The following is a 26300-nucleotide window of genomic DNA, read 5'->3' as shown; positions in this document are numbered from 1 at the left end:
TTTATTTTAAATTCTGCACAATAAATATTATTATTATTTTTTTTAAAATCGAATTTTTAGCTCGAAATTATTTAAAAATTATATATTGAAAATGAAAAAAATGAGTGTCTATCAATAATTAATTTTTTTTTAACTATCCAATAATAAAGAGTTTTAGCATTCATATTTTGTTTTTGTTTTTTTTTTAATAATACACACTTTCCTCTGTCTTCTCACATTTGTTTTTTCATTTTTTAATAATTTTATTAATTTAATTATATTTATTTCATCCAATATATAATTTTAGTTTTATATATTAGAAAATTTTACCTATTTTACATATTAAAATTGAGTTTTGCATGAAACCAACAAACATTTGGTATGAAACTAAAGAAGAAGCCTTTGTATTGGAACACAAACCAAAGGATGAGCCATGGGAAGAGTCAAGCCTACACCCTCTTCCATATTGACACTCCCTTTTCCTCCATCAACCTCCCATTCAAAGCATTGAATCATCGCGGCAAGGCTCGTTTGGACAACTTGAAGAGCCAACGATGTTCCGGGGCACCCTCTCCGACCGCTTCCAAACGGGAGCAACTCAAAATGTTGCCCTCTCACGTCTATTTGTTTCTTTCCCTCCTCACCCAAGAACCTCTCCGGCTTGAACTCAAGCGGGTTGACCCAATGTCGGGGGTCCCTCCCAATGGCCCAAACATTGACAAAGAGTCTCGTCTTTGTGGGGATGTGATAATCGTGGACCTGACAACTCTCATTGGACTCACGAACAATAAGTGGTCCTGTGGGGTGGAGCCTTAGGGTTTCCTTGACAATGGCTCGGAGATAGTGTAGGCTATGGATATCTGATTCTTCCACTAGCCTATCTTTACCTACTACCAAATCTATTTCTTCTTGAGCCCTTTTCATGATATCGGGATGATTGATTAATTCGGCCATCGCCCATTCAGTTGTGATCGCCGAAGTTTCTGTGCCCGCCGCAAAAATGTCCTATATGAATAAAAAAAGGTATAGTTTATTCACAAATGAGAATAAAAGAAAGTGTAAATAATAGAAAACAACAGTCTTCAACTAATTAAGCTGTAAACTAATTCAACATATATTGATGTGTGTTGTTGACGTTTTTCATATTTTTATAATTTCCTTCAGAACTATTAAATGAAAATTTAACATTTTCAAATAAAATAAACAACCTCAATAGCAAAATTTGAGATGATACATAGTATTGCTGCCTACGGCCGGCAGCCGAATACTAGTTAGTTACTTTTGAAGTTTCCTAATGAAAATGACGTGTGACATTTAATTTTATAAAGAGTTTGGGGTCCATAAACAAATATAAATTATTATTTACATTACATAAATTAATAAAAAAAAATGGGTTCCGTATGTTATCTCTTGCCCTCAGTAGATACCCCACCAAATACCAAAACCTAAGTATTCAGTATGAAAATATTAAAATTTTAGTATTAAAACTAATATAATATAAAATTATAAATAGTATGCATAAATTTAAATTATAAGAACTTCTAAAACCCACTCTCCATATAATTTTTTTTAACCATTTGAGTTCTCAAACTCGGGTTAACCTAGCTACCTGACCCGAACACTTGGGCAGGTATCCACATGGGTGCTCTAATCCCCTCAAATCCGGTTTAACCTATCTTTACATTTCTTAAACAAGTCTTTTATCATTTTAAATTAATAGATGTTTACTAAAGAAAATCAAACTTTTAAAAGAAAGATTGAATTATACTTACGAGGACAAAAGCTTTAATATTTTCCCTAGATAACTTCATCTCCGATTTCTCATCTTCAGAAATATCCAACATAATGTCAAGCAAATCCTTTGCCTGATCATGATCATTCTTCCTTAATCCTCTTGCTTCTTCATGTTCCCTTATAATCCTCTCCATCATCCCATCAAATCTATGTCTAACATCCTTCAATCTCTTCCCAAAACCCTGCAAATCCACCTTCTTCAAGAACCATATAAAATCCGACAAGTTAAACTTCCCCGTAAGTTCAGCCATCTCCTGAACAAGTTTCCTCACTTCCCCCGCTTCATCTTCTTTCTCCGAGCATCTTTCGCTCATCACCATTCTCGATATCACATTATTAGTCAATCTTACTAGCTCCCCACCCAAATCAATCGCCTTTCCAGACCTCGCGTTCTTCGTAACGCGGTCTAAAAAAGTCCTTAGCTCCTCGCGCCTTACAGGTGCGAGTAGGTCAAGAGTCCTACCTCCGAGAAGCTCTGACATGCAGAGCTTCTTTATGAACTTCCAATAGGGACCGTAAGGTGCAAAAGAGAAATCTTGAGAACCGTAAGTTAAGTAATCGACCGCGAAGCTTTCGGGGCGGTTGGAAAACGAGGATTCGTATGTTTTAAGGAAGTCTTTAGCTGCTTCTGATGAAGAAGCAACAATACATGGGACAGAGCCAAGGAAGAGTTGCATTATGGGACCATATTTGGTGGAGAGCTTGTGTAGGGCTTGGTGAGGTAGCGGCGCAAGGAGGTGGAGGTGACCGATGATCGGTAGGGCAAGTGGTCCGGGTAGAACTCCGGTGGCTCTTGGTCTGAAGAAGGTCCAAAGAGAGATTAAGGAGATGAGGAAGATAACGAGGATAAAGATGAAGCCTTGAAAATCATTTATCATTGTAATAATGTAAGTAATTTCAAGAAATATGTAAATGAAGGGATGAATGAAATGATTAGAGGAAATGGTGTTATATAATTGTAGAAATGAATATAATCTGGCCGGCAAGTTTAAGCTATGAAATGTGTCTTTTTATTTTTATATTAAATAAGCTTAAATCTATGCAAAAGAACCGTTCAAGATGGACAATAATATAGAGACAAAACTATTGGAAATAAATTGACATCTACGGTAAATAATAATAATAATTAGAGACAGGCTAAAATTGTAATTTGGTGCTAAAAAAAATAATCATAGGATCATAGATGGAAACTGATTTGATATTTTTTTAATGAAATTTTAGTATTACGTTATTTATGATGATTTTATTAAAAACTATGAACTAGCAAAATAATTATATATTTGTGCAATTAGCTAATATAAGTTGTTTTGGTCTGGATACTCACTAAATAAATTAAAAAAAAAATAATCATCGGTTAATTAAAGATGAATGATATTTTTTACACTAATCAAAGAAAACCTCCCGTAATAAAATAAAAATTTATCATTAAAAGTTTAATCATGGTAAAATTACCATCATTACAAATTAGGATTTTGTTCTGAGTTCAATTTATTTACAAATTCCTTAGGAATTTTTAAAAAGTGATTTTGCTTAAGTAAAAAACTTACAAGAATATTATTATGGTAAGTTTATTTTGAAATAATTTGAAGAAAAAACTCAACCGAACATTTACGTAAAACTAACTAGAGCCTACCAAAGACGAGCCAAGCCCATTAGTTAGGAGTAGGGCAGACCCCACAATAGGCAGCCCTATGGTCTATCTTTATTAAGAAAAAAACTTTTTTTCAATCCTTCTTTCCATCTCCCCATTCCTTTCCGGCTATCACCATATGTGGCCTGAGGAGCTAAGAGATAAAACAGAAAACATTTAGGTAACAACAACAAAAGACCTTTAGTCTTCATTTGGAACTTAAATTATAATTTCCTACATATTTTCTTCAATCATAATTTAAAATAATAGAGAAACTAAAAAGAGCAACCTTCACAACTTCAATTAAACAACTAAAATTGATTACTCAAAAACTAAAATGGGGAACAACTTACCATAAAAGTGTGACGTCAGCGGGCATGGTAAGTCCAACTAACTCTTCAGTAAAACTCATTTACTAAAACACTAAGAATTTTAAATAAACATGTATTTAATTTTTAAATATAAAATATTGTAGCAAAGTTGTTCTGGATAAAAATTTAAAATTTTTGTTTGGTTCGGATTCAAATCTCACCAAAAATAAAATTTATTTTTAAACTTTTTATAATAAACAGTTTTTTTACTAAATATTTTTCTTCTTAGATATATATTGTTTTGCAATTAAATAATATATATAACTACAACAATGTTACACTTTAAGTCAAATAATTACAATATACGGAAAGAATCCATATTTAGCTCATCGTTAGTCTTGTTGAACTAAGATGACTTATGTTAATAAATCATATCTCATAATTATCTTAATTAAAAAAATACATGTTTATATAATTTTAATGATTGATGTATTTTAGAGGTCAATTGTGATTGTTAGTTAATTTGTCGATAATTTATAATTATGTGAAAGTATGATGTCACGAGATTAGAGGTTGATGGGATTAGTGGCTGGTTTGCTAAGGGGATATAAGGTCGGTAAGATTGAGATTGATAGTTGGTTTAATGAAGGATAAGAGATCAGTAACAAAGGATCGTAACATCACGAGATCAGAGTGATAGTATAAAGACCATGATGACAATGATCATGGTAGTAACGAATTTGAGAAATGAAATGCCTAAGTCTAAACCCTAGGTCGATTGGGATTGATAATTGGTTTAACGATGAATAAGAGGCCAATAACATTGGAATTGGTGGTTAGTTTTCCTAGTGATAAAAGGTTAATTCATTTCGGTGATTGGTTTACCAAGAAATAAGAGAGGCGTGTGAAAGTGTGATTGAGATTGGTGGTTTCTTTGCCGAGAGATAAGAGGCAAGTAAAAGTGTGATTTCATGAGATGGAGAGGTTCATTGGAATTGGTGATTGGTGGTTGATTTGTCGAGAGATAAAAGACGTGTGAAAATAATGAGGTCATGAGATTAAATGGTCAATTGTGATTGTTAGTTGGGTTGTTGATGAATTATAAACATGTGAAATTATGAGGTCACGAGATTAGAGGTTGATGAGATTAGTGGCTAGTTTTCTAAGGGGATAAAAGACCAATAATATTGAGATTGGTGGTTGGTTTACTGAAGGATAAGAGATCTGTAACAAAAGATCGTAAGATCACGAGATTAGAGGTCGATTGTGATTGGTAGTTAAAAATATATGTGAATGATATGTTAATTAACCGAAGTGTGAGGTCAATTGAGATTTTAGTGGTTAGTTTGATTAGTCAAAAACTTACCTACAGTGTATATATATACGCATAATTTTAAATGAAAATCACTAATTATAAGTGGTCTAACAGTTAAAGTATTCACATTTCATATTTGAGACTAGGGTTCAAATTTCACTTAATGCAAATTTAAGAAAAAATATGACGGTATATGTGGGAAGATTGTATGATGAGGAATGAAAGACCTAAGTCTTTAAGAGTTGCAATATAAAAACCAAAATGACAATGATCATGGTAGTTGTAAATTTGAGAAATGAAAGGCCTAAGTCTAAACCCTAGGTAAATTAGAATTGGTAATTGGTTTACCAATGAATAAGAGGTTGATAACATTAGAATTTGGTGGTTAGTTTTCCGAAGAATAAGATGTTGATTCAGGTCGGTGGTTAGTTTTCCGAGAAATAAGAGAGGTGTGTGAAAGTGTGATTGAGATTGAGATTGGTGGTTGGTGGTTGGTTTGACGAGAGATAAGAGATGTGTGAAAATTATGAAGTCACGAGATTAGATGTCAATTGTGATTGGTAATTGGTTTGACAATGAATTATAAGCATGTGAAAGTATGATGTCACGAGATTAGAGATCGATGTGATTAGTGGCTGGTTTGTTAAGGGGATAAGAGGCCGATATGATTGAGATTGACTATTAGTTTGTTGAAGGATAAATGACCGGTAACAAAGGATCGTAAGATCACGAGATTAAAGGTTCATTGTGATTGGTAATTAAAAATATATGTGAATGAGATGTTGATTGACTGAAGTGTGAGGTCAATTGAGATTTAGTGGTTGGTTTGGAGAGGGATAAAAGATGTGTGAAAGTGTATGAGATCACAATATTAGTAATGAGAGTTATCTATTGAGAAAAACAATATTGGTGGTTAAATGTTTGATTGAGATGATTGGTTGACCGAAGTGTAAAACTGAGGTCACGAGATGAGACCTCAACATGATTGGTGGTTGGTTTGCTGAAGTGAGGGTAAAGAGGTCGCAATAATGATAAGAGATGATTATGGTACAAAATACTCGAAGTAAGGTCCCAGGATTAGTAGTGAGATTTTCATTAGAGAACAAAAAATATTTGTCATTAAATATATGCATGAATTTGTTGGTTTACCAAAGAAGTAAGGGTAAAGAGGTTAAGGATATGAGATGGTTGGTTGACCGAAGAGTAAAAGTGTGTCCACGAGATGAGAGGTCAGTATGATTGATGGTTGTTTTGTTGAAGGGGTAAAGAGGTTGCGATAATGATATGAGATGTTTGAGGTAAAAAATACTTGAAGTAAGGTCACAAACAAGGCGAAAACGAGAAATTTTCAGTTTTCATCGAAAGATGGAAAGTTGTTGCCAAATAAATTGATTCTTTACCCAATGAAAAAAGACAAATCGATATGATTTAAGATAATGTTAATAGATGATATTCTATTGGATTCGCCATTAAAACTTTCCAAAATATGAAGAAGCTCCTCAAGACTAGTATTAACCTCGGCGATGCTTTGAAAAGGAAATGAAGGATGGTAAAATAGTGAAAACTTATCTTATTCCTCCGTGGACTTAGAGAAAGGACAAAACCGAAGTTCATCAAGTCACAGTTTCCTGGAAAACTCCGGCATCTCCTAAGCCAATTTCAAGCAAACTTGTGTTGGATAAAGTAAATGTCCCGACGGCATCCAAACTACCAATACCAAAAAGCCGTGAGGCCTTTCAAAACTTTTGATGATTTGGGTATGACCCTAGGTCAAGCTCTTGCTCTCCTCCAACAAATGAATCTAATCAAACCCTTAACTACAAGAGAGGGTAAGGAGTTCCTCCGAAATTTTGAGAGTGCATGGTGTGCATACCATCAGATGAAAGGTTACTTTACTGATAATTTAGTGCCCTTAAGCATTAGTGTCGAGAACTGATTGATTAGAAGATCATCCTTAAACCTGAAATCCCGAAAAATTCGTTACCCAATCACAAGGTGAATATGATTTCCATTGATGAACCTATTGACAATCTTTAAGCTAACATGGTCAATCCATGGCTTTAAAAGGAGGATCGAAGAATTCCACCTCTATTAGTAATATCTCGAAATTGGTGGATCCTTGATATCCCTAGCACGAATTCTCCAAGAAGAAATGTGCGACATGAAGTCCTAGCAATCTGAAATGGATCTAACTACTAACCAAAATTTATGAAAATAGCCCCTACCAATATGAATAATCTTACTGGACCATCTAATGACCCAAGAAAGGAAAATAAGCCCGAGCTTAAAACTCGGGCGATAGTCTTCTTACTCAACTAAAGAAGACAAATGCCAATATTTTTATATGGGAAATCTTGATGTATTCTATAGAACACGGGAAATCTATGCTAAATGAGCTAAGAAAGGCTAGTATACTAGCCAACACAACCCTTGAAGAGTTGGTTGGAATCATTTTAGCAGCTCCGCAGATCAACATGATATGTTTCGAGGATAAAGATTTACCTACTCCTGACGAAAATCATGTTAAGACACTTTATATTTCTGTAAAGATGACTTATAGAATCATTGATATGACTTTAATCGACAATGGTTCAACACCAAACATATGTCCATAGAGAACACTCCAAGAAATCGACATCTCTGCTGATAAAATCATTCCATCAGACCTATGTGTCCGAGGCTTTGACAATTCTCGTCAAGAAATTATGGGTAGATTCTAAACAATGATTTACGTAGCCAATATACCATTTGAGGTAAAATTATGCTAATATATGCGACTATCATACAACATAATATTGGGAAGACCTTGGTTGCATCAGGCTAAGGCTCTGGCCTCCATCCTTCATTAGAAATTATCGTTCATGACTAACGGTAAACACCATAGAAGTTGAGAAGTATGTCACGACCATCATTGGTTCAACTCATTCTAGTAACCCAGGAGTCGAGTTAAGTAGGTTCAATATATTTCCTATATTTAATCAAGGGTATGATTCATCTCACATTCCTAACTTTACACCATACAATGTCATGTCCATGCGTCTCATGCAAAAAATGAGATATTTCCCAAGAATGGGTCTAGGATCAAGTGATACTAGCATGCCTTCTTTTCCTTGGTCTTATTATGACTTGGATAATTTTGGTATTGGATATACTCTGACAGGTTATGAGGGTTCTAGAAAAGGTAAAATATCTAAACAATATATACTATCCCTCCAACTAAATGGACAATTTGTGTGAGAAGGGGAAACCACTCTATGTTTTGATTTCCCAGGGTCATTTTCCAATCAAGTTTCACAGACACTCTCTCCATATTTCGAAATCTTTTTAGATTGTTTTTATAATCCTAATTCATCTATTAATATGATTGGGAAAAAGACTGGTTATTGTCACAAAACCCTAGAAAAGTTGGTTAGAAACGATCCCTCTATGACGGAAAAAAGGCTCTGATGATAAAATTTCTTGTGAGAACGATTCCGCAAACCTACCAGCAGTTGATAAAGCTCATGTAATCAACTTGAGAGTTGATGGAAACAACACCCCCTTTCTCACTGTGAAAAAGTGTCTGATGTTGTAATAAATAAAGAAGTCTATAACGACAATCTTGATGGGATGTTCTCTTCTCTTTGTAATAAATAAAGAAGTCTGCAACGACGATCCTGATGGGATGTCCTCTTCCTTTACATCATATCGATATTTTGGTCGATCACGCCACTGACAATAAGCTATTGTCTTTCATGGATGGATTTTTAGGATATAATGAAATCCTAATCATTGAAGAAGACAAAGAGAAAACTACCTTTATCAAAGAGGTAAGCACGTTCTTTTTTACGGTCATGCCCTTTGGTCTTACAAATTTCGGGTCTACTTACCAATGAACAGTAATAATGATCTTGAACGACATGATCCACAAGAAAGTAGAAGTGTATATCGACGACATGATCATGAAATCTAAGAATCGCCAAGATCATATTTCTAACTTGAACAAATTCTTACAAAGAATTAGGAAGTATCGACTTTGGTATATCCGAAAAAGTACGCGTTTTGAGTCACTATGGGTCAGATTCAAGATTTTCTTATTACCCAACAAGGAATAGAAATCGACCCATCCTAAATCGAGGCAATTACGGCTATGCTTGCCCCTCTAAATGAAAGAGAAGTTGAGGGTTTCCTCGGAAAAGTCTATTTTATTAGTCGGTTCATTAGTAAACTGACTCTTACATTCGATCCCCTCTCCATGTTATTAAAAAAGGATCAGAAATTTCAGTTGGATGAAACTTGTCAACAAACATTTGACAAAATTAAACACAATCTAAATTCACCACCGGTCCTTATGCCACCAAGGTTCGGAATTCCCTTAATTCTCTACCTCACAATGATAGACTCGTTGATGGGTAGACTGTTGGCTCAAGAAAATGAGAATAAGATCGAGATTGCCATTTACTATCTGGGCAAGAGAATGACCGGATGTGAATTAAACTATTTAACACCTAAAAAGTGTATTTGGCACTTGTATGGGTCACCAAAATACTAAGACAGTTATATAAAAGCCCACCCTATCAAGCTGGTATCTAAATTGGATCCAATCCATTATTTATTTCAGCGAACGTTGTTGTCACCTAGACTCATTAAATGGATGATGATGATTTTTGAATACGATATTATATATATGGTTCAGAAATATGTCAAAGGAAGTGTTGTTGTAGACATCCTGACCGATCAACCCATCACGATCATGCCTTCCTATGAACTTGACTTTCCGGATGGCAACATAATGACAATCATTTAAGACACGTGAAAGTTGATGATTGATGGAGCTTCATCCAAGCATACGTATGGAATTGGAATTCTCTTGATAGATCACAAAGGGACATATAATCACATCTCTATTAAGTTAGAATATTCCGTAACCAACAACAAGTCGAGTATGAGGCATGTCTCTCGGGTCTCAAAATTGCATATGAATGAGGGGCAACTAAACTAGACATAGTTGGTGATCTAACCTAGTTATATCCCAAGTTAACGAAACATGGCAAGTAAAAGGAGAAAATCTTAATCCCTGTCACACATGCCTACTCTAGTTTATTGACAAGTCCGATGACATGTCTTTTGTTCACGCACCAAGAAACCAAAACCGCTTGGGTGATGCTTTGGCTAAGCTAGCTGCTATGACCCAAATCCTTACTTGAATTAAGGTCAAATATCAGAAAATCCGGGAGAAACAAAAACACAATTTTGAAATCGGAGTGGTATCCTCCAATCAAGGGCCCACTAAACCATGGCTCGACATTCTCCAAAAGTACATTGAGTATGGAGAATACCTGTCCCATTTTCGAGCTAAGGAATGAAGAGCCCTACGCTAGTATTCCATAAATTATGATTGGATAGTAAACAAGTTATACAGACGATCTTTTGATGGTCAAAACATGCTCTGCGTCGATGGTCCTGAAGCAAATCGTATCATATAGGAAGTGTTGGGTCAAATTATTTTGACTAAGTGTTGAAATAATTTAACCATTGAGATTTTGATGATGAAATGACTTATGAGTTTTGATGCAGGTGTATTGAAACAATATTTCATAAGACTTGGCTCTAATGAGGGACATTAGACCAATTTTGGCATTCAATGCATAGAATTAGACGTACAGTCTAACTCATCGAAGTTAGACGTGTAGTCTAATGAATGCATAGAATTAGACGTACAGTCTAACTCATCGGAGTTAGAGGTGTAGTCTAATGAATGCATAGAATTAGACGTACAGTCTAACTCATCGGAGTTAGACGTGTAGTCTAATGAATGCATATAATTAGACGTACAGTCTAACTCACCGGAGTTAGACGTGTAGTCTAATGAATGCATAGAATTAGACGTACAGTCTAACTCATCGGAGTTAGACGTGTAGTCTAATATACACGGAATTAGACGTAAATATATTGTGTTCGAAATTAGACGTATAGTCTAACTTAGCGGAGTTAGACGTGTAGTCTAATAGACTTGTAATTAGACGTATGGTCTAATAGATATTCAGAATTAGACGTGTAGTCTAATGAATGAACGGAATTAGACGTGCAGTCTAACTCATCGGAGTTAGACGTGTAGTCTAATATATTTGCAATTAGACGGATAGTCTAATTTGTGCGGAATTAGACGTGCAGTCTAACTCAGTGGAGTTAGACGTGCAGTCTAATAGAAAGTGAAAGTTAGACGTAAGTCTAACTCCTTCAGACAAGTCTGAGGTAAAACCGGAATTAGACGTGCAGTCTAACTAAGTGGAGTTAAACGTACAGTCTAATGGTTATTGGATATTTAGACGTGTAGTCTAATTAGTGAAAGTTAGACGTGAGTCTAACTCCTTCAGACAAGTCTGAGGTAGAACCGGAATTAGACGTGTAGTCTAACTCAGTGGAGTTAGACGTACAGTCTAATGGTTATTGGATAATTAGACGTGCAGTCTAATTAGTGAAAGTTAGACGTGAGTCTAACTCCTTCAGACAAGTCTGAGGTAGAACCGGAATTAGACGTGTAGTCTAACTCAGTGGAGTTAGACGTACAGTCTAATGATTATTGGATAATTAGACGTGTAGTCTAATTAGTGAAAGTTAGACGTGAGTCTAACTCCTTCAGACATGTCTAAAGTAGAACCGGAATTAGACGTGCAGTCTAACTCAGTGGAGTTAGACGTGCAGTCTAATGGTTATTGTAATTAGACGTGAGTCTAATTCTATTAGACCAGGCGGTCTAATAGACGTTATTATTAGAAGGAGATGTTTGATTTCATTAGACTGATTTTCACCATCCGTCTAACTGAAATACGTCTAATGCTCAGCTTAAGCAGTTTGCTTGAAGCTAGCATTTCACTTACCCACGTGCTATAGTTGTACCTTACTCCTGCTCCACTTTCTAGTAAAGATTAGTACAACAGTTATATGCAACCAACCAAGGAATGTCACATATCAGAATTTTCCTCACATTACTTGTTTTGCAGGTACATCCCTGATGGAATATTCGGCGCACTACCAGTGATGTACGGCCACAATCCTTGTGCTTAGAACCTGTTGTGTACAATGGAGGCTTTCCAATGGAAGAGTGCCACGTATCATTCTAAAAGATTCGACCGTTAGCTCCTGCTCAGTATTTAATAAATCTAAAGTACAACGGACAATCGGCTGAACGAACAGTATCAAAAAACAAACAAGTAATCGGATTTTACAGAGAGAGAAACTATTCGATCATCTTGCTTATTGAATTCAAGACTTTGAATACTCATACTGTGAATCTGCTTTCTGATTGTACCGTGTGTGAATCAAGAGAGAGCTAGAATCAAAACACCTTTAGCTAAGTGATATTCTTCATCTTGTAATTGAACAGAAAGTGTTTCGTTCAATAGTGAGCTAAGTGTGTGTAAACTGTATTTGATTCGAATCATTTTATAGTGAATCCTTCCGGTGGTTGGAAGAAGGGGTGACGTAGGAGAGTTTCTCCGAACATCCATAAACAAACTGCTGTATTCTTTATTTTCTGTCATCTTTTCATATTTCATCTTGTGCTTCAAACCCAAGTAAACAATTCCGCCTTGAATCTGTTTCAAGTGTTTACAAGTGTTTGTGTAGAATAGAAAGCAAATTAAATCCCTAACAGAATTTCTTTCAAACCGTTTTTCATAAGCCTTCATCCTTAGCCAGACCCCCATCTCTATCGATAAAGCCGATCCTATCAATTGGTATCAGAGCCCTATTTATATTTTCAAGCCTTTCCTGAAATATGTCGATCGTAACCAAAGATGCCAGTGCTACAACCATTCCAACTTTCTCTCGAGAAAACTACATTGGTTGGAAGAAAAGATTTCGTTCTCATCTCTCTTCTCTTCATGATGACATGTGGAGCGTTGTCACAGAAGGTCCTATCAAGATTAATAAGGAGAAGGTTGAATGGACCGCTGATGAAAAGAGGCAGAACAATCTCAACAACATGGCTCTTGATGTTCTGTACAGATCTCTTGATGACAACATGTTCAACTACATTATCGAATGCGATACTGCCAAAGAGGTCTGGGACAGACTCATTCAAATGTGCGAGGGAAACGAGCAAACCAAGGAAAACAAGATCATGGTTGCCACTCAACAGTTCGACAACTTCAAGATGCGTCCTAGTGAAACAATGAACGATTTCGACACCAGATTCAGCAAGATCGTCTCCTCTATGTCTATCCTAGGCAAAACCTATAGCAACCGGGAGCTTACTATCAAGGTCATGCGTGCTCTTCCAAGAGAATGAGACATAAAGACTATGGCGATGAGAGAATCCAAAGATCTTAACAAGATCTCTCTCTTTGATCTCTTTGTTGATCTCAAGGCCTATGAGTTTGAGCTGAACTGTAGGATGGAAGAAGATCAACCCACGTCCGTTATCATTGCCAAGGCGCTGGTGACTGCTGAAGAGCCACCAACCGCTCCGGACGTGAAGATGGAAGCTCAACAGCTGAGCAGCAATGCCATGTCTCTCTTTGTGAAGAAGTTTGGAGACTTCATGAAGAAGAGCAACTCTAACTCAAACTCTTCAAATTCTAATGACAATAAAAAATCTAAAGCTAATGTTACTTGTTTTAACTGTGGTATTAAAGGTCATTATGCATCGGAATGTCGGAAGCCAAAGCGTGAAGATGCCAAGGATGATGGAAAAGAGCTGAAGGCTGTTATGGCAGGTGACGGGAAGAACAGAGGAAGCAACCATGGATCTTACTTTTCATCTAGTGAAAGTGATGAAGAAGAGGTGGCTTGCTTCATGGAAAGAGAAGATGAAGAAAGAACTCAGGAGACTGAGGTATTTGACTTCTCTTCCGAAAGGTTTTCAAGGGAACAACTTGTAGCTGCACTAGATGACATGGTCATCAAGTACAGAAAGCTAGCAAAATCCATAAATGAAACTAAATCTTCATCAGATGTAAACAAACCAAATATGTCTCAAGCTGAAGAGTCAAATGTTTTTGAAAAGAAGATTGAAGAGATCTCATCTGAGAATGAGATGCTCAAGGAACATATTCAAACCATTTCATCTGAAAACAAAAGGTTAAACTATGTTGTCTGTGCATGGACAAGGTCTGGAGATGCTGTCAAATATCAGACCAGCATGTTGAAACCTGCTGGATCTAGATCCGGATTGGGATTTGATAGCAATGACCCTAACCTGTCATGCAAAAAGTCAAAATCATATGAAAAACTTAAGCCAATAAGTTTTGTCAAAGGAAGTATGACTGACATTGAATCTGATCCTATTCATGAAGAAGTTTCTTTTAAAAATGAAATAGTTTATGTTCCGTCTACTGTTAGTTGGCTTAAGAATAAGCTAGAAGCAGCTAACAAGTATGGGAATCGAAAACCTGACTCTAAGTCAAGGAGTTTTAAAAGAAAATCTTCTTCAAAAGTTAAAGGATCAGTGGCTAGTAGGAAGTCATCTGCTAAGTCAAAATCTTATGCATTAATCACAACACAAAATGGGAAGTCCATTAGAATAACTCAAATATAGATTCCTAAGGGACTAATTGATCGAGGACCCAATTGAGTATGGGTACCAAAATATGTAAATAGTTTCTTTTGTAGGTGATGTAGGAGGATTGCAGGAAGGAAGCTAGAGGAGTACTCTTCTGAGTACACAGCTTTGAAGATCAACAATGGCATTTGCCATTCTAGTAGAATAAATGTTTTCTGTTGTTAAAAAAAATGTTTTTGGTCTTTGGACCACAAAAATTATTTATTACAATTTTGCGTCCATATACATAATGAGAGGGAAAATTACTTTGGAAGTAAAGATACTCTCCAGACGAATATCCTTAATCGGTCTAATTAGATAAGGGTGTCTGAAAGAAACAGTGTGTACTTAGACGTATTTTTGTTCAAAATCTATTCATCTAAGTCTATATGTTGAGGTGTTATACCTATGCGGAATTAGATGTACACGTCTAATAGACATTAGACGAATTTTTATAACACGGAATTAGACGTATGCGTCTAATAGACGTTTTGTTATATGGATTTGTGGAGTAAGAAAAACGTCTAACTACGTGCTGATTAGACTGATCAAGGACATCTGTCCCACGATTGAGAACTATTACTTTTTCCGCTCAAAATATCAAACAGTCATCTCTTACTAACATGAAGACACGTGTCCCTCAAGTTTATAGAAAATGACTGATATACCCTCATTTTTAATGATGACTCCTTGAAAAAGGATGTCTAACATTTATTAATGGGCCATACCCTTAAGAAAAGACGGTTATTATGTATTTCTCTCTTCTGTCTATATAAGGATATTAGTGCATGAGTTTGGAAGTTTTCAATCTCTCGAAATCCTTAAGAACCCTAGCTTTCTTTGCATTTGTCTCTCTAAATCTCTCTGAAATCTTGTGTCGTTTCATATTCTTTCGAAAATGGTGAAGAAAATCACTTTGGGTCACTGTACCTTACAGGTGGATTTTCCATCGGTGTACACTTTCGATCAACCGGAGGTGGTGGAGATGTTCAGAACCCTAAAATATTCTGGGTTAAGGAATTATCTCGGCGATCCGTTCATATTCTATGAAAAAGAAGTTCGCGAGTTCTTCAAATTGGCAACTATGGTGGGTGAATCCATCGTAGCAACCGTCAACGGCATGGAGTTCTTTGAACTTCCAACAAAAGGGCACACGTTTGATCTGATCCTTTCACCAGAAATTATGGAGGAGATGAAGAGAACCTTTTCTGCCGATGGTTCGATAATCCATGTAAATGGACTTAAGAAGGCATTTAAACCGCATTTCATTCTGCTGAACAACGTGGTGGCAAAGGCGCTACAAGGGAAATCTGGCTCCTTTTATCTCTATAGTCAAGACCGTTTTGACTATATGTGTGCTATTTCAAAGGGAATCCAGGTAAACTGGGCTCATACCCTTTTCTAGAACTTGTGCTTCTCGATCTGTCAGACGAACAAGTAAAGCATAACGTTTGCGGCTCAACTGAGTCATTTGTTGAAGCATTTGGGGGTTCTTGTTGGTGAACCTGTGCAGATCAACTCTCCAAGAGTATATATTGTCCTTACAGTGGCTAACACACTGATGAGGATGAAGAACAATCTTGAATCTGCATCTGGTGCATCTAGTTACTAAACTGGTGGAAAACCCTCTACCCGATCCAAGAAACCGTCTGCTTCTGTCATGTCTATAGGGGCAAAGAGATCGAAAACGGTGAATGAATCGGAGGCCAGTTCCTCCAGTCTGAGGAGTTCAAACAAGAAGGATTCTGAATCTGTCGATTCAAGATTAAGGCAAGGTCCAGGCGTACTTACTGCAACTCCAATGTCCTCACTATCTACTCCCTCAACCATTTTCTGGAAGCATTCGAGATCCTGTGTCTCAAAGGAGAAGAAGACGAAGACGCCCCGCGCGTCTAAATCCTTAAAGGTAACCTCTTATAAATCTTTGGCCGTTGTGCCTAAGTTTGATGTTCCCGTAGTGGAACAAGCTGAATCTGTATTCTCTCCCTTAAGGGAATCTGCTGAAGGGCCCGCTGTTGAGTCAGCTGGTCCAAATGATGATAATGTTGACATGAATGTGTCTCCTGTTGTTCCAACTGATCTAGTAGCCGCCGATGCTACAGAGTCATCTCAACTAGAACAAGGTGCTGTTCTTACCCTTGTAGCTGGTGAACCCACTATTCCTGCTCCTAAAGATTCATTGGTAGCTGGGAAAGTTATTCATGTGGAGCTCCCTGCTGAGCTCTGTAAGAAACCCTAATCAGTGTTCGAACTGATGCGTTCCAAAAGACAGACAGGTGGAATCGTGTTCGATGAACCCAGAACTGCTCCAAAACCCATAGAGGTTGTTGGAAAAGGTAAGAAAATCGCAACTCAAGTTCCGGAAAAGGTATCGGAGGCAACTAGGATTGTTGACCTCATTTTAGATCAAGTTAAAGTCATTACGGCTGAAAAATTGGAGATTTTTGAATCATGGTCCCTGGAGAGACTGTCGTCCAAATACAATGATTCTCTGATGAATTCTGCAATAACAAAAGAATGGAAGAAGCGGGTAGCAAATGAAAAGAAAGTTCTTAAATGGGCAAGAACTTTAGAGGTTGCTAAGGCTCTGAAGAGAAAAGATCTAGTGGAAGCTTGCCTGTACGGAAAAGCTCTTTTCCCAATCTTTGAAGCCAAAAAGGCTAACTTTAATCCTGCTGAGAAAGGATCTGAAGTTGAATTAAAAGTGCTAAAGAGGCTGAATGACATCTTGGACAATTACGTTTCGGTTGTTTCCCGATACGTTCATGGCGCCGATTGCTCTGGCGCAAAGCCTTTCGATGATGATGAAGCTATGGATATTCTTGATGCTAACAACGATGCTGATGAGCTAGATGCTGCTCTCTTGATCGAATTCGGGAATCTTTCTGCCGAAGAGAGACGTATTCTAGATCAACCTATTCAAGAGAATCCAAATTAAGAAGAAGAAGTGATTGTTCAAGAGTCTGAACAAGCTCTTGAGACAAATGAAGAAGAAATTCATGTGGAAGATGTGATTGAGGAGGCTGCTCAAGCTCCTATTGAAGAAGATGATGTGATAACCCCTGTTGTGAGAGCAGAGGAAGGTCAAGAGAAAGTGGTCGAGGTAACTCAGCCAAAAACTATTAGATCTGAGAGGGAACCCTCTAAAGATAAGAATGTTGAAGAAGGGAGTTCCTCATCTGAGGAAGAACAGGATCGAAATGCAACATATAAGAAGCCTCTTCTATTTTCCAACACCATTGTGGGAAATGTTCACGAAAACATCAACATTCCTCTTCACTACTCTAGAAATCTGTATGAGAGACTTCAGAGAGCTGAAGAAGAAATTTTAGAAGAAGAGCGAGATGAAGCTGTTAAGAAAGCCGAAAAGAATCAACTGGAGCAATCCTTGCAGATTCACACAAACTTTGAGCCAATTCAGAGCATGGCAGCAAAGTCTGAAGAGATTTCATCATATGAAGAATCTTCTGCCGAAGGAAATAAGATGTTAAGGTCTATGAAGTCTGTGCTCTCATCTATTCAGAAGACCATGACAAAGGCAATGAACACGAAGGAAGAAGAAATAAAGGGATTTTGCGAGATTATCAAGGTCCTTACTGAACTGGATAACACTTTGAAGAAGAACACATATGAGACTCATGTCGCAAATCTAAACTTCTCAAAGTTTGAAAAGAAACTCTTCAGCCGTCAAAGTGAATTATTGGACATTTAAAGGCAATTCAATGATGAACGTCATAAAGAGACTTTAGAAGAATTCAGTCTGGTGAAGAATCAGATGGTGGAAATTCAGGGGTGTTTGAGTAGAAATGATAATGAACAACAAGAATTTGCTAACTCCATTGCAAGGAGGTTTCAAGCAAAGGAGGACGCAAGGGCTAATGCTGAAAAAGATCAATCTCGACCCGCCCAAGGCGAGTCAAGTAGAAGAAATGACGGCGTGTAAACCGGCACTAGATCTAGGCGAGCTCCAAGCACCGATGATAATCCCAGGCCAACTAAGAGAGGTAGAGGTCGAAGTGGTAATGATCGTGGAGGTCGAAGTGCTGGTGGCCGTAGTAGGCTAGCCAATGTTGATCAAGGAGGTCGTGGCAGCGGTAATGAACGTGGTGGTAGATCAAGTGGAGGCGGTCGTGGTGGTCGCGACTATCCTTCCTTCTTCAACATGCTTCCCAGCCAAGAAATGAGTCCAACCGATCCTCAAGTTAAAAGGGAAGAACAATAATCTCTTTTTATACTCTATTTAAGTCTTTCAAAAATGTTTTTTTGATGGTTCTCTAAATACTGGTTTTGAATGTTTGATGTAAGTGAATAAGAGTTTAGTTTATTTATATGATGAATGCATATTTTGGTATATGTATGCAGGTTTCTAATTTCTTCATCAAAAATGGGGAAATTGTTGGGTCAAATAATTTTGACTAAGTGTTGAAATAATTTAACCACTGAGATTTTGATGATGAAATGACTTATTAGTTTTGATGCAGGTGTATTGAAACAATATTTCATAAGACTTGGCTCTAATGAGAGACATTATACCGATTTTGGCATTCAATGCATATAATTAGACGTATAGTCTAACTCATCGGAGTTAGACGTGTAGTCTAATGAATGCATAGAATTAGACGTATAGTCTAACTCATCGGAGTTAGACGTGTAGTCTAATGAATGCATGGAATTAGACGTACAGTCTAACTCATCGGAGTTAGACGTGTAGTCTAATAAATGCATAGAATTAGACGTACAGTCTAACTCATCGGAGTTAGACGTGTAGTCTAATGAATGCATATAATTAAACGTACAGTCTAACTCATCGGAGTTAGACGTGTAGTCTAATGAATGCATAGAATTAGACGTACAGTCTAACTCATCGGAGTTAGACGTGTAGTCTAATATACACGGAATTAGACGTAAGTCTAATGTGTTCGAAATTAGATGTACAGTCCAACTCAGCGGAGTTAGACGTGTAGTCTAATAGACTTGTAATTAGACGGATGGTCTAATAGATATTCAGAATTAGACGTGTAGTCTAATGAATGAACGGAATTAGACGTACAGTCTAACTCATCGGAGTTAGACGTGTAGTCTAATATATTTTTAATTAGACGGATAGTCTAATTTGTGCGGAATTAGACGTACAGTCTAACTTAGTGGAGTTAGACGTGCCGTCTAATAGAAAGTGAAAGTTAGACGTAAGTCTAACTCCTTCAGACAAGTCTGATGTAGAACCGGAATTAGACGTGTAGTCTAACTCAGTTGAGTTAGACATACAATCTAATGGTTATTGGATAATTAGACGTGTAGTCTAATTAGTGAAAGTTAGACGTGAGTCTAACTCCTTCAGACAAGTCTGAGGTAGAGCCGAAATTTGACGTGTAGTCTAACTCAGTGGAGTTAGACATACAGTCTAATGGTTATTGGATAGTTAGACGTGCAGTCTAATTAGTGAAAGTTAGACGTGAGTCTAACTCCTTCAGACAAGTCTGAGGTAGAACTAGAATTAGACGTGTAGTCTAACTCAGTGAAGTTAGACGTACAGTCTAATGGTTATTGGATAATTAGACGTGTAGTCTAATTAGTGAAAGTTAGACGTGAGTTTAACTCCTCCAGACAAGTCTAATGTAGAACCGGAATTAGACGTGCAGTCTAACTCGGTGGAGTTAGACGTGCAGTCTAATGGTTATTGTAATTAGAGGTGAGTCTAATTCTATTAGACCAGGCGGTCTAATAGACGTTATTATTAGAAGGAGATGTTTGATTTCATTACACTGATTTTCACCATCCGTCTAACTGAAATACGTCTAATGCTCAACTTAAGCAGTTTGTTTGAAGATAGCATTTCACTTACCCACGTGCTATAGTTGTACCTTACTCCTGCTCCACTTTCTAGTAAAGATTAGTACAACAGTTATATACAACCAACCAAGGAATGTCACATATCAGAATTTTCCTCACATTACTTGTTTTGCAGGTACATCCCTGATGGAATATTCGGCGCACTACCAGTGATGTACGGCCACGATCCTTGTGCTTAGAACCTGCTGTGTACAATGGAGGTTTTCCAATGGAAGAGTGCCACGTATCATTCTAAAAGATTCGACCGTTAGCACCTGCTCAGTATTTAATAAATCTAAAGTACAACGGACAATCGGCCGAACGAACAGTATCAAAAAACGAACAAGTAATCGGATTTTACAGAGAGAGAAACTATTCGATCATCTTGCTTACTGAATTCAAGCCTTTGAATACTCATACTGTGAATCTACTTTCTAATTGTAATGTGTGTGTATCAAGAGAGAGCTAGAATCAAAACACCTTTAGCTGAGTGATATTCTTCATCTTGTAATTGAACAGAAAGTGTTCCGTTCAATAATGAGCTAAGTGTGTGTAAACTGTATTTGATTCGAATCATATTATAGTGAATCCTTCCGGTGGTTGGAAGAAGGGGTGATGTAGGAGAGTTTCTCCGAACATCCATAAATAAAATGCTGTGTTCTTTCTTTTCTGTCATCTTTTCATATTTCATCTTGTGCTTCAAACCCAAATAAACAATTCCGCCTTGAATCTGTTTCAAGTGTTTACAAGTGTTTGCGTAGAATAGAAAGCGAATTAAATTCCTAATAAGATTTCTTTCAAACCGTTTTTCATAAGCCTTCATCCTTAGCCAGACGCCGTCTCTATCGATAAATCCGATCCTATCAGGAAGTACACGTAGGAGTATGTGGTCCACATATTAATGAACTAGCCCTCGCCAAGAAAATACTTCGTCTTGGATATTATTGGAAAAAATGGAACAAGAATGTGTCAACTATGTAAAAAGTTGTCATTAGTGTCAAATCTATGATGATCTAAAACATACCCCCCCACATTTTTACTTTATAATATGACATCACCATGGAACTTTTCTACATGGGACAAAGTTCATCCGCATCAATATCATCCCCATATACGAAGTACCTCATACCATTATTTCAGATAACGGGAGACACTTCCAAGGAAAGGGTTTATCCTTGATAAAAGAGTTCAAAATTAAGCATCACAAATCGTCGCCCTATAGACCCAAAACTAACGATGCGGTCAAAGAAGGTAACAAAAATGTGATTAAGATCATCAAAAAGATGACAAGCACATATAAGGATTGGCATGAGAAGTTTCCATTTGCCTTGTGGGGATATCGTACGACTACTCTGGCCTCAACAAACGAAACTCCCTATTCTCTAGTATACGGTAAGGAGAGAACTACGTGAGACGTGAGACCTGATTCTTTCAAATAAATAAAAATAAAATATGTCAAGGACAAAAGGAAGATATGTAGGAAGCCTATATATAGGTCTGGTCTCAATTATAAATAAAATAATAAATAAAAGGAATCGACAATTCATAGTTCTATCTCACATAAGTCTAAAGAAAGTGGGAACCTTGGTTCTTTCCATCAACCAGTGACAAGGATTTTAGGAGATACATAGCAGAAAAGGACAAAAGAAGCTTTGCTAATCAAATATTGATTAATCTTCTGAATATGACCCTGAGTTTTCGGAAAACTCTAATCGATGGATATCCTTAATGATCTTTTTTTCATGCTACACGATTATCGAAGAAATTAACCCTCTAATGAAGGATTTTGAAAAAAGAACTAGAATAAACCCCCTAAGGCCAAACCAAAGCCGCAAGTTGAAAAAGGACGTCTCATTCCCCTTTTATACAAGAGAACAAAGAGATCTAGACAGAAGGCTTAAATTTTTTTATACATATATGTATGAAATAAATTCTCCCATGTAGGTTGAGGTGAAATCATCGTTTATGCTCACTCGTGCGGCTGTCTCAATGACTATTGCAAGAGAAAAACGTATCGATTCCCTTAGATATACCCTAGGAACCAATATATATATATATATATGCTCTTGTGTAGGTTAAGGTATTGAAATCATCGTTTATTCTCACTCGGGCGACTGTCCCGATGAATATGGCAAGAGAAAAAACGTATTGATTCCATCCGATATACCCAGAAGCCTGAAAAAGAGGAAAATAAAATCCTGAAGCCAAAAAGTTGAAACTCTCTTGATAACTATACTAGGAATAATCGAGATTTTGAAGAATTGCGACTAATGACAAAAGCAACCAAAAATTTAGTTGAACGAGACTTCACGTCTCGATCACCTTCCTTGCAAGTTAAGAATTTGGATAATCGTCTACACAAGATTGAATTTATCATCTATATTTTAACACGAGAGAAAAATGAACACGGGATCTTGAAGTGAGATAATATCTATCAATTGAAAAATTCTCGCAATTTAATCCCGAATACATTTCGAATCAAAGTCTCCATGATTCGTGGATAAAATCAAGGTTCCTTTTGTTTTCAGACATTATTTGAAACAAAATTGGTAATAGTCCATCCACAGGTATTTAAAGCTCCCCATGCCACATAAAGATAAGTCACCATAAAGTATGACAAAGTAATATATTTTTCTTCCTTATAACGAAAGATAAAAAAACAAAACCGATCGATGTTTCACCCCGCTGTGAAGATCACTTCGTAAAAAAAAGGGAAAGATTATGTTGAAATATTCCATAAATTATAAAAATTCCTTGAAAGTGACGATTTTTATCCAGTTGCGAAAGACATTTTTTCACGTTAAAAGCAAAGCTCCCCTCGACACGACAGGTCGATGTTTCACCCAATTGCGAAGGAAATTTGGTTGAAACTAAAGAGATAAGCTGTCATTCATAAAAGCTTCTCTCATAAACAATATCTAGTTGAATTATGATTTTTCAACCAGCTGTGAAAGTCAATTTGTATAAGACCTCTCCAAAGTCCTATTCTATAATAGGAATCTGTTAAACTTTAGACTATAACCGAGCCTTTCAAGTTCTTTAATTCAAGAAACGGGTTCTTGATTGTTGGGACCGATGGTGGAATTCAACACTCAAGCGTAGCGGACATAGAATGAGATGAGAATTCGAGGTTAAGGAGAGAAGAGCCAAAGGGGAGAAGAGAAATACCACTAGATTACACCTAGCGGTCCAAGAAGGGAGAAGAGGGCCGAGAGATAACTTAGAGCACCAAGTTCCAAAATATTCAATTCATAGCCCCAAAAAGTGGGGTGGGCATCACCATTTAAAGAGGCTGGTTTACCCAAAAGTATTCGGTTACAACTACTTCTAACATAACAGAATTCGGTTTCAAGATAAATAAGAGAGAAAGTAAACAAAACAGAATTATTCCATAAAAATCATAAACTGGCCCATATGGACACTTGGGCAGAGAGACGGGTGCATAAAATATTTTAGGACCGAGGTTTTTGATGAACAGACTGTAACATAATTTCCCCCTTCGAGGTTCGTCGCCCTCGACGAAAAGAACGTGGACTGGTCAGCCTCTAATACGCATCTTCAACTTCAAAACTATTGCTTCGGTCGGGCTTCGGCACATTCAGCAAGGGTCGCAGCATAAGACCGTATTTTCTCAAAAAACTTTCGGCAGAATCGCTTTACTAGTGGATTTGGCCGGGTCCTTGCGGTCTTTTTCGCCGCCGGGTTGCTTGCCACTCCGCCCATGTGAGGAATTTTTGTGCACCTAAGGTCGAGTTTTTCAGTGTTTAGAGCTGGCCTTGTTTGCTGCAATGTCCCCAGCGCCTAGTGCAAAAATAGTTTCTTCCAACTTCGATTAAACTCCACACTTGGTTCAAAAATCCAGGCCAAGTCTTTTTCCCGAACTAGCATAACAGCAACATCGAAGGAGCCATAACTTCTAATTAGATCGTTAGGAATATCTTCCAAGGTCAATGCCGCGAGTGAAATAGTTTGGCCTTCGGGCTTACTCTTTACTTGCACTTTGGCAGCAACAATATATTCATCTAAGGTCTTTTCCAGCTGGTTTCCATGCATTAGACTGGCCTGCGACCGAGGAATCCCCTTTAGGACCGTGGTTCTGTCTTGCTTCTCATAGGATAGGGCCTGCGACCACTTCAAGTCCTTGCAAACACTAAAGCATAACACATTAGACCCATCGACCACTCTAACCGATTGCACCCTGGTTGCTATGCTTTTGTGGTCTATTTTCTCCAAAATCCTGCTATTGATAAAATTGTGGGTGCTGCCTGTATCAATCAGGATTACCACCGGCAGGTTCCCAACTTTGCCAAGAATCTGGAGCGTTTGGAAAGCTTTAGACCCGGTCAAGGCATGTAAGGATATGGCTGGTTCATCCCTTGGGCCGAGCAATGAAGGTAGATCATCCAAAACAGGTTCTTGGTCAGGTTCTTGATCTTCTTGATTGACTGAGACCATGAATAATTTTGATTTACACCTATGGTTTGGTTGCCATTTTTCATTGCAAGAGTAGCATAGGCCCTTCTTTCGCTTTTCATCCATTGATGTTGGGTCTAATTGCTTAACATGGCCCTGGTTTTCATTTAAAGAGGACCCATATGATGAATTTTTGAAGTCAGTATTGGTGCTCGGCCCGGCTGTGTTGATATTGGATGGCGTGGGCAGCAACGATGCTTCAGCGCTGTACAAGTTACCACTGCTCATTAAGGACCGATATGTTGCTTCTTGGACTTTAGCCATGGCCATGGCTTCGTTTAAAGAATCTGGGAATCGCAGCCTGATGCAGCTTACAATTTCCTCCCTTAGACCGGACAAGTAGCAATTTATGACGTACTCCCTCGGCATGCTGTAGAGATTTTGAGAGATCGACATGTATCGCAGATTATATTCTTGAACCGACCCAACCTGTTTTAAATTCATCAGCTGTCTCATTGGTGTGTCATGTATAGAGGGCCCGAATTGAGTCATAAGGTCTCTCTTGAACACGTCCCAAGATAAAGCTTCCATATGATTTCGGTTTTGAAGATATGACCCATACCACATTCTTGCTTCTCCATAAAAATGAATGGGGGCGATTTCTAATTTAGTGGCATCCTTAGTTTTGTCCACCCTGAAAATTGCTCGGCAGATATTAGCCAGCCCTCGACATCCGACCCATCAAACCGAGGAAAATCGACCTTGGTTAGCCGAGTAGGAGGAGCATAGTGTTGGTCGCGATTCTGGACAGGGTGCGGGGGCCTAAATGGTGAAGGCCCGTGGCAAGAATTATCATCATAGGGTCTGTGGCGGGGTTCTTGCACATTTCCAGATGCCCCACTCTCTAAGGCTGCCATTCTTTCTTCAGCCGCATCAAATCTTCGGTCTATGGCAGCTTGCATCGCAGCTGTTTGTTGGGACAGGTTTTCAATGAGGGCCTTGAGCGCATCCATTTCTGATTGCTGGCGAGTTTCTACCATGTTGAGAATCGGCCAGCTCTAATACCAATTGTTAGACTTTAAACTATAACCGGGCCTTTCAAGTTCTTTAATTCAAGAAACGGGTTCTTGATTGTTGGGACCAATGGTGGAATTCAACACTCAAGTGCAGCGGACATAAAATGAGATGAGAATTCGAGGTTAAGGAGAGAAGAGCCAAAGGGGAGAAGAGAAATACCACTAGATTACACTTAGCGGTCCAAGAAGGGGGAGGAGGGCCGAGAGATAACTTAGAGCATCAAGTTCCAAAATATTCAATTCATAGCCCCAAAAAGTGGGGTGGGCATCACCACTTAAAGAGGCTGGTTTACCCAAAAGTATTCGGTTACAACTACTTCTAACATAACAGAATTCGGTTTCAAGAGAAATAAGAGAGAAAGTAAACAAAACAGAATTATTCCATAAAAACATAAATTGGCCCATATGGACACTTAGGCCGAGAGACGGG

The 26300-nt window shown here is 37.6% G+C and overlaps 1 protein-coding gene across 1 annotated transcript; it reads right to left on the bottom strand.

Annotated features, from left to right (window-relative positions):
• Nucleotides 1-330: 330 nt before the first annotated feature.
• Nucleotides 331-2832, bottom strand: LOC124942588 (cytochrome P450 93A3-like). Its single transcript, XM_047483119.1, has 2 exons — nucleotides 1752-2832; nucleotides 331-984 (listed from the first exon to the last, which is right to left on the bottom strand). The coding sequence occupies exons 1-2, from the start codon at nucleotides 2649-2651 to the stop codon at nucleotides 367-369; spliced, it is 1518 nt and encodes a 505-aa protein (XP_047339075.1). The 5' UTR covers nucleotides 2652-2832; the 3' UTR covers nucleotides 331-366.
• Between the last annotated feature and the right edge of the window lie 23468 nt (nucleotides 2833-26300).

The sequence above is a fragment of the Impatiens glandulifera genome, chromosome 6 (genome assembly GCF_907164915.1).
Source record: "Impatiens glandulifera chromosome 6, dImpGla2.1, whole genome shotgun sequence".
NCBI lineage: Eukaryota > Viridiplantae > Streptophyta > Magnoliopsida > Ericales > Balsaminaceae > Impatiens > Impatiens glandulifera.
This window is presented reverse-complemented; position numbering and strand designations above follow the sequence as displayed.